At 37.7% G+C, this 10094-nt stretch overlaps 2 protein-coding genes across 2 annotated transcripts; one reads left to right on the top strand and one right to left on the bottom strand.

Annotated features, from left to right (window-relative positions):
- Window positions 1–633: 633 nt before the first annotated feature.
- LOC109170636 (serine/threonine-protein phosphatase 7 long form homolog) lies at window positions 634–4586 on the top strand. Its single transcript, XM_019319839.1, has 5 exons — window positions 634–883; window positions 2203–3040; window positions 3135–3222; window positions 3321–3740; window positions 3819–4586. The coding sequence occupies exons 2-5, from the start codon at window positions 2205–2207 to the stop codon at window positions 4059–4061; spliced, it is 1587 nt and encodes a 528-aa protein (XP_019175384.1). The 5' UTR covers window positions 634–883; window positions 2203–2204; the 3' UTR covers window positions 4062–4586.
- Window positions 4587–5962: 1376 nt separating this feature from the next.
- On the bottom strand, window positions 5963–8360 carry LOC109170648 (probable polyol transporter 4). The gene is made up of 2 exons (XM_019319849.1): window positions 8077–8360; window positions 5963–7653 (listed from the first exon to the last, which is right to left on the bottom strand). The coding sequence occupies exons 1-2, from the start codon at window positions 8267–8269 to the stop codon at window positions 6296–6298; spliced, it is 1551 nt and encodes a 516-aa protein (XP_019175394.1). The 5' UTR covers window positions 8270–8360; the 3' UTR covers window positions 5963–6295.
- Between the last annotated feature and the right edge of the window lie 1734 nt (window positions 8361–10094).

The raw sequence follows: 10094 nt of genomic DNA, 5'->3' as shown, positions 1-10094 counted from the left end.
GATGGGTCATATCAGATAAAAGTAGTTCAAAAACGCAGCTTTAATTTAATGGTAGGTAGATGAAATAAGTGATGTGTGGAAAAGTAGATGAAAAAAATCAGAAATTGTGAACTTGCCTTTCTGTTAGGCGAAAAACATGCAGTGCAAAATTCAATTCAACTCAGCTTTAATTTTTTTTTTTTGAAAGCTACTGGTTCTATTACATTGTAGTATCTGTTCATATACTTTCTCAACCTACTGAAACACAAAGAACCAATAACGCCTCCACTGAGGCTTGAACTCATAATCTTCCAATTGGAAGTCCAACTCGGATACCATTAGACCACATAGTCCTGGTCAGCTTTAATTTAATAGTAGATTAAATATGTGATGGATCATATCAGATAAAAGTAGTTCAAAAACGCAGCTGTAATGTTAAAATAACTCGCCTAAGCCTTAGGCAAGTTTCATTATTCAATGAAAATAACTTGCCTAAGGGTTAGGCGAGTTTCTTTGGCTTTGGTAATCTCTCCTCTACCCAATCCCCTTCAGAATCTCACCCTCTTATTTTTTACAATATCCCCTCCCCAATCCCTTCAGATTCTCACCCTCTTATTTCTTTCTATAATATCCTCTCCCCAATCCCCTTCAGATTCTCACCCTCTCACTTTTTGCTTCATCTATCCTTTTCACCACTTTTTACACCTATCACTTTCACCACTCCAACCCCAATTCTCACCCTAATTCCTCCCAACTTTACCATTCGAAAATTTTTCCCCTCTACAAGAAGACAAAAACATAAACATATATTGTTCTACTTGTTGTTCTTCATCCACCAAGACAAAGTGAAGCTACCATCCACCAAGAGAAAGTGAAGCTACCCTCCACCAAGCATACATAATAGGTAAAATTTTTGAAAATTAATATTCTAATTATTCTTATTATTATTATTATTATTATTATTATTATTATTCCTTTTCACAAGATGGAGATTTTGGGTGTATGATTAGTGAATGATGAAATCTTGATTTGATTTTTAATATTTGATTTGTTATGTCCTTTTCACGCCTAAGAATTTGGCTGTATGATTAGTGAATGATGAAATCTTGATTTGATTTTTAATATTTGATTTGTTATCTTCACGCCTAAGAATTAGGGACTGTGATTAGTTAATGATGAATTGTTTATGATTTTTAATATTTAATTTGTTATGCCCACTTCACGCCTAAATGCTAGGCGACAATATAATTTGCCTATTCTCGCCTAAGATTTAGGCAAAAAAACATAATTATGTGGCCTGAAATTTTTTTCAGCAATTACAAACTGTCATTTAAGTATGAATTTGTTGTTGGAATTATTTATTTAGAATGCTAAACTGTTTCTAAACTGTCATTTATGACTTATATGTGGTGAAAATCTGGTTAAAAAAAATTAATTAGTTGAATAATTACACTGTTTTACTAGTTTAGAAAATCTGGTTAAAACTTAAAAAAAATAAAACAAAAATTAAGGAACTCAATTATACCATTCATTAAACTTCGAGAGCCTACTTTAAACTTTTTCCTATTTTATATTTATACTAGTCTTTTCTATGCGTGATGTTTAAAAACATATACCTAATATTTATATTTTTAAAACTAACTAACACATTTTACGAGTCATTGTTTAATAAAAAGACTAGGAAATCAAATTATTATAATTGATCCACCACTATTCCTGAATTCCTGTCGTACATATGATGTTTTAGCAAAACTTTTCCCATTAATATATCTTTTATTTCTCTAGGATTATTTTCTCATAAATTTAATTGACATGATGTTTGTGATTAGTTAATGATGAAATGTTGATTTGATTTGTTATACTTGATTTGTGATGATATTTGCCTAAGAATTTGGGTTTGTGATTAGTTAATGATGAAATGTTGATTTGATTTTTATTAGTTAATGATGAAATGTTGATTTGATTTCTAATACTTGATTTGTTATGGAAGTCCTCCCCACCCCAGAATATTTGCATGAATTTCGCCTAATGTTTAGGCCAAAAATACAAAATTATGTTTAACCTTTCTCGCCTGAAACTTAGGCCAAAATACAATATTTTTTCATGATTTTATTTTTATCAATTACAATTGATTAATTTTCCCCGAAAGATTTAGCGCGTACAGAATTGCATATTGTTCATTGATGAATAATGTCCTAATATTAATCTATTTTATCTTACCAGCTATGGCTCAGAGAATGGTCAATCCCGGTCCAATCGACAGTTCTGTGCTTACAATGCAACACAGTCACCGTTCACGATCAATTTGGACAGATGTCGATGTGGCAAACAATGCACATATTAAGTGTTGTCGCTATGACGGGACTTTGCCTGAACCACGACATCACGGAATGATCGAAAACTTGCGCCTGAGCGGTTTTTATGGTGTGTCGCTCATTGACCGCGTAAGGTTAGATCATTCGTTGATCTTGGCACTAGTTGAGCGTTGGCGTCCGGAGGTCCACGCCTTTCACCTACCATTCGGTGAGGTCGGTATAACACTTCAAGATGTTGAAGTGTTATTTGGATTAAGGGTGGATGGTCTGGCTGTTACGGGAGGACAGCAACGGACAAAACAACAATGGCAGGTTCTGTGCAACGAATTGTTGCGTTTCTCTCCTAACAATACAGATTTCAAGGGCCAAAAAATAAGTATGCTGCTGCTCCCGAACATTCCCGAGTTGACAGACGCGAGCACCGAAGATGATGTTGCGTTTGCAACGCGCGCGTATTTAATACGCCTGCTAGGGGGGTTTCTTTTCCCAGACAACACTAACATCTTGTTAAATCTTAACTTGCTGCCGTATCTGGAAGATTTCGAAGTCTGTGGTCATTACAGCTGGGGATCAGCTGTTTTGGCCTTTCTGTATAGAGCTCTGTGCTGTACTTCGGAGCACGGCAGATCTCATGTGTGCGGGTGTCTACTCCTTTTGCAGATTTGGGCGTTGGAGAGGCTGCCAATGGTACGACCTCAGGGCATTCTACCCGCACATGTCGGACAAGACTTGCCACTTGCAGCACGGTTAGTATAAATATTAATTCATTGCCAAAACTTCGTTTGAAAACAGTATACTATTCTTGTACTTATTTAATTCCTCTTCCAAATGCAATTGTAGGTGGGGAGGACCACATGATTGGGCAACTGTACCGAACCACGTGGTTCGTGCATATCGCGACCAATTAGATCGCGTCCAAACTGATAGTGTAAGTTATTTTATTATTTGAAAAGTTTGAATTTTTATATGTACAATAATGTACAGTGATAAGGACTATAATCAAATAACTACTATTGTTTTGTGCAGTTTGTCTTCCAACCCTACCGTATACTTTTGCACCACTTGCCCGATTATTGCAGAGCTGGGGAAGATATATGGATTGCCGAAGTCGCGTTGATTTTCGGCTATATTGTTGAAGAGTATTTCCCCTCACGCTTTTGCAGGCAGTATGGTGCTCAACAAAATGTCCCGCCCCCCGTGCAATACAACCAGCAATTGCACGCTATTGACGGTCGGACAAATAATGCAGCGCAAATTATCGCGCCATATATCAATAGGTGGAACCATCGCCACCAATATGTATTCGCAATGTTCGTGATGGACAACCCAGATGCAACGCGCGAATACAGGTTATGGTTCCACGCGCATGGTCGTCGCCTTATTGGTAACCCACAACACCACCAAGATCAGGGTTACATCCAAACTGCGGCATCATTAAATGACACGGTATAATTTGTTACTTAATTTTATTATATTACTTTATTTATTATAACTGAACATTAATAATCGTTTTATTATTTCTAGATGCATTTTCTCAGCCAAATGAACTTGGGAATGGAAGAGGCTGGCGATGATCCGCAGCGTCAATCGGACTGGTGGCGGCAATACCGTGTGGCCTTGCCTGCGCATGTTGAACAAGCCGGGTACGGTTTTCTACTGGACTTCCCAAATGAAATGTACAACGTGGAGCCAGTGGACGCACCCGTTGGTCCTGCTCGCCGAGATCGACGACGTGAGCAGGACCATTTGCGTGGTCAACCGCAATAGGGCGGGAGGCAAAGGCGTGTTAGGGTACGTGAAAGCATGGATGCTCCCGGACCTGGAATGCAACATCCGGCTGCGGCGGACAATGTTGTAGGGGGCGATGTGGATGTACTTGCCCTTACAATTGTCCCGGGGCACGGTAGCGGCGCGTTTCAAACGGGTGGATACACTTCATTTGATCAACCCGCTCAATTCCCGCACCAGTCGCAGGGATCGTTTTCCCAAATTTTTGACCCCACCCAACCCTCCTCTTCTACTTATCCGCAAGCCCAATATTACCCACACGGCTATAACGCATCACCCTACCACCCAACTCAGTTTTGTGAAATTGGGGAATCATCTGCTCAGGGTGGTTTGAACATGGGACAGCCGATGAACCCAACAGACGACGACGACCAAGTTTTTTTTTCTTATATGAATAACACCCGTCAATGGCTGTAAATTTTATTGTAGCTTGAATATTCGATAATTAATTTCTCTACTGCAATATTTTTTAGTTTAACAACATCAATCACAATAGCTAAATTATTTGAGGAGTTTGCATCAATTATTTATTCGTCCTTCTACTAATTAACATCAAATCAACAAAATAACCAAACACCTTAATTTATTTAAGGTTTATTCTGCAATTTTTTTTTCTAACAAAATTGTAATACGATCGTTCAAACGTAAATACGTTAATTTACAACTATAAATATGTTGTTTTATAAGTAAATATGTTGGTTTTTAAGTAAATACGATGTTAATACGTAAATACTGTACAAATACGGTGGTTCAACGTATTTGAGAAATACACATGCTATATCAACTTTCCCTTAGGCGACATACGAAAAGCACAATATCGCCTAAGGGAAAGACAATTTCCCTCTTTTGTAACCCATGTTAGACATTTCCTTTTCAGGGAACCCATGTTCAAATCCTTCCTCACCGGCAAAATCGCCCAGAAAAAGACACCTTGTTCTTTTTTCTTGCTTTTGAAAGTGAAGCTGATAAGCTCAAATAGTCAAATCTCTTTCTCTTGCTTTTGGGTGAGTGGTAAATCTAACTTATTTTCAATTCAAATCAAGAAAATTAATAATTCCTTTGTTCTTGTTAGGACTCAGCACTTTTAACTATATGATTACCTAATATTTTTTTTTTCTTTTGGTTCCTTTGGTAAAATATCATCCAAGTGTCACATGTTTGTGAGTAATCAAAGTTTATATGTAAATTTTCTATTCACAAGACGTATTCTTGTAAAAAAAATGTAATTTTTACATATAAATTTTGGATACTTACAAGTTTTGACAAAAAAATTTGTAAGATTTTATCTAATTTTTTACCGAAAAGATCGAGAGTGAAGATAAAGTAGAAATTTGTGTTTATATTAGTGATGGGAATGACACTAAACTCACAAGACTAAAAATGCAAAAAAAAAAAAAAAAAAGAAAAAAAACTCTTAATCTATATAAGGGTAATGTGACAAAATTAAGTGAAACTTTGTAAGATTTCTAAAAATATCAAAAGTCAATAAATAATTAATGATAACTCATAAGACTAAAAATGACAAAATCAACTCTTGATCTATGTGAATTCATCAACTCATTGAATATTATATTGCAAAAATTACTTTAGATTATTCTATGTTTTTTTGAAAGCTTAGATTATTCTATGTATTTCATACAAAAGTTTGATTCTTTTTCTGCTTTATGTTTCTGGGTGAAAAATGTTGAATTTCGTCAACTCTAAATAGGGGTGAGCATTGATCCGTTACAGTTAATAATCAATCAATAACCTCCAAATAGGGGTGAGCATTGATTCATTACAGTTAATAACCGAATAATCAATTACATTTTTTAAATCTCCATAACCGATCGAACATACACTTTAAACCGACTGAAACCGATTATTTCGGTAACCGAATAACCGACCGATAATCGAAATTATCGGTCGATTCGATTATCGGTTATCGGTTTTGTCGATTTTTTTGGTTATTATGATCACCCTAACTCTAAACGGGCAAGCTACTTAAACTCCTAGGTATTACATGAGAGGTAAATCTAGATACCCACAATTTTCATCTACCCACCATGTATGTTGAACTAAAATCTATACGCAAGCATCTAATCTTAAGTGTTACATATAAGTACTAGAAAACAAAAAAAAAAAGATCAGCACACCTTTACACTAGAAATCTTACAAAATTTCACTTAATTTCTCTACTATCTGGTTTCTTCTGCAACTCTTATTACTCATCATCATTTGCCTGTGTTGTGCATGAGATGCTGAGCATCTTCAAGCTCCACTCCACCATCCAGCCACTGCCCATCATTCTGGAACATCATTTCGATCTGTTCCAACGATTTCCCCTTCGTTTCGGGGCAGCATTTGTGCACGAACACGATAGAGGCAGCGGATATGGCAGCAAACACCAGAAATGTCCCTCCCACTGTAATGGCATGAGACACAGACAGGAAAGACATGGCAACCACCCCACTGCTAACTCTACTCCCCACCGCCCCGAGGGCGGCTGCCTGAGCCCTCAGCCTCAACGGGAAGATCTCGGAGGACAGAACCCAACATATAGGCCCAATCCCCACAGAAAAAAATGCCACATTCCCACACACCAACAGGATTGCCAGGCTGATTTGAGCATAGTTTTTGGGTAAGGAAAGTGTGATTCCTAAACCAAACAGGCAAAAAGTCATTCCAATTGTGCTAATGTAGAGCAGGGGCTTTCTCCCCACTTTATCAATCAGGAAAATGGCAATCAAAATGAAGAGAGTTTTGGTGAACCCAACAGCCATAGTTGCAGCCAGGAGCCTGCTGGGATTGTTAGCCATTCCTGCATCTTTGAAGATTGTGGGGCTGTAATAAACTGTGGCATCAATCCCTGTGATCTGCTGAAAAACCTGAATCCCACACCCCGTGACCAGCATTCTTCGCACCCCGGGCGAGGGCTTCATCAGCTCAAACCACACACTTTTCCCCTCGTTTTTCCCCCCGGCTGCCCGGAGAATATCCCCCAACCTCTCCTCAACCTCACCCGCATTCCCATTAGTCCTTAGCAGCACCTCCCGGGCTTCCTCCACCCGGTTTTGCATCACCAGCCACCGCGGGGATTCCGGGATTATGCACAGCGAAAACCCCACCAAAACCGAAGGAACAATCCCCACACCCAGCATCACCCTCCAGCTTATATGTGCAGGCAGCCCAGAAAACACATAGTTTGAGACATACCCAAGAAGAATCCCCAAATTTGTGAAAATCTCTGGGAGTGAAGTGAATGATCCCCTCTCAATCGCGGGCGAAATCTCTGCAATGTAGACCGGGGCAATCATGATCCCGAAGCCTATTCCGATCCCCGCTAGGAATCTGCCCACCATTAACACTCCAAAAGTGGTTGCCAGAGCCATTATGGCTGCCCCAGATTGAAACACAATGGCTGCAAATGCCATTGTCCACCTTCTGCCTATGGCATCTGAAGTCCTTCCTCCTGCTAAGCTCCCTAAAAGAGAAATTATACTAAGGATTCCTACAAAAACTTCTTCTTGCACCTCTGTGATCTTTAGATCTTCTTGTATGAAAATAATGGCTCCACTCATAACACCAATATCTGTACAGTTACATGTCTCATTTCAATACAAGCTACATGAACATACATACTCTATATATATATATATATATATATATATATATATATATAGAGGGTTGCATTCACATGCAAACACCCTTAAAATACAAACATGTGGACATATACCGTGCACACACCTAAATGCGGGTGTGCACACATCGGAGGACGCCAATACACATCCAAGGTAGTATGACAGTATTTGGGCCAGTGTGCACACGTCTATGAACGACAGTGCACATAGGCGGACAACACAGAAAATCATAAAAATTAATCACAACCTTAGATATCCAAAATCCAACTATCTAAAAATATCCACACGTTTGTATTTTAAGCTCTGTTTTTACATGAATGTAATTCTATATATATATATAGAGAGAGAGAGAAGGGGGGGGGGGGGAGACTAACCATATCCAAGAAGAACACAATTTAGAGAAGCAAAGATGGCACAGGCAAACACATATTTCTTGCTGCTGTTAATTCCCTTCTCTTCATGCAGAACTCCATTAATCCTTTCTTCATATTTTTCTTCATCATGATCAATGTTCTTGTATATCTTACCTCTATCATTCTCATTCTTCTCCAAATTCATCATTCTCATTTCTTCTCTCTCTCTCTACACACACACACACATATCAGTATCTACATATCAATCCATCAAGATGCATGGTTTAATCTCATCATTTCTACACCCAAAGATACAGATAAAAATATGAAATAATGATGATTACTATCTCTCCAGCCGGCCTGTTTCCTTCTTTTTCTTGGTTTTTCTTGCCCCTCGGTGTTTTCCTATGATTTGAACAGAGGGAAAGACTGAAAGGGGGAAATGTATATTTGTGTGGTTTAATTTGGATAATGTTTATGGGATTTTTGTGGGGGTTGTATATGAATGGTTTGATGAAATATACGCATGTTTAAGGAGGAAAGAGAAAGGAATAGAAGAATGGTGTCTCCTAGATATAGGCGGAGGTGAAGAGAGAATGAATTATGTATGTATGACTGGTTGGTGGAGTTTGTTTGTGTTATAGCTTGTGATACCTCGCATGGTGGATATGTGACCCTCCTTCAATGAGTGAGAGAATTATATATATATATATATATATATATATATGGTCCTCCAAATGATTGATTGCCGCTGGTGAGACTCAATCCCTAGTCATTCTTCCAAAGTTTCACCTCTATGACCAGTTGAGCTACTCATGCAGGCAGGATTTTGTTTTTAATAATAGTATTGATTGATTGGTTAGAATAGGAATTTTAATGTAGAATTGTAGTATGAATAGGAAAGTATGAAACAATATATTCTATTAGGAATTGTATTACAGAATTTTGTTTTTATTAATAGTATAGATATGTGTGTGTCATCAAAAACCTTAAAAATTTCAAACAAAAACTCTCATTCTCTTGTTTTTATTTTTTGGGGTCACGAGGGAAACCCGCAGTCACTACCCGAGGGTGATGTGTGTGCTGGGTAAATCCCATGTCGACAAAGGATCCCATAGCTGACCGGCTTAAACCAAAAAGGCTGGAATTCGAACTCGTGGCTTTGTGGTTACAAGTTTGTATCCTCCTTGTTTTTCTATTTTTATTTTTGGGTGGCAAAGGAAACCTGCATCTACTATTGAGGGTGTACACGCTCACTTCTTTATAATAGCTCACGAATCACATCTACCCACGCAAAAGTTTTTGTGTAACAAGGAAAACTCACAACTATTCACTAAAAGGTGTGCACGGGATATATATTGGGGGGGGGGGGGTGGGTGTCGGTGTATAGTTGATTCAGAAAGTTGTTAATTTGCATAAGGAGTTGTTAATTTATTGTTGTTATGAATAAAAACATGGAGAAAATGGAAGAGCATGAGCGAGGTGATGTTGTAGAATTCTTGTACTACGAGGCGCATTGTCGGATTCAAGATCCGGTTTATGGTTGTGTTGGAATAATCACCATTTTACATGAATAAATTTATGATTTTCTAGTCCCAACTTTTATTTTCACATACAAAATCATAATGTAGACAATTGTATTGGGACCCACATGAAAAGAGTAGCTTATTAGTGTTCGTCACGTCAGGAAGTAAAATTTAGGGAGTAAAATTTGGGAGTTCATATAGTAGAACTCATATATATAGCCCTCTTTGGTAAAATAGTTAGCCTTTCAGCCAATTTTAACTTATTTGATCACTATTAACTGTTTGACTTAGTTAAACAATCAATATGAGGTGTTTGATTAATTAGCTTTTTGTAACAACTTATTGCTCCAAAATGTTAAAATTCAAAAAGCTGCTCAAAGTAATTTTTTCAATCAGCTTTTTGAGAAAGTCATTTTGTATGTAATCAGTGATTTTAGTATTATTGAAGCTTTCACAAATTGCTTCTCCCCTAATAATAAGATTGGCGAAGATAGATATGGCGGCAAATTAAAG

This window comes from Ipomoea nil, unplaced genomic scaffold (assembly GCF_001879475.1).
Source record: "Ipomoea nil cultivar Tokyo-kokei standard unplaced genomic scaffold, Asagao_1.1 scaffold0317, whole genome shotgun sequence".
NCBI classification, from domain to species: domain Eukaryota; kingdom Viridiplantae; phylum Streptophyta; class Magnoliopsida; order Solanales; family Convolvulaceae; genus Ipomoea; species Ipomoea nil.
The sequence above is the reverse complement of the archived record's forward strand: the minus strand, read 5'-3'. Positions and strand labels throughout refer to the sequence as shown.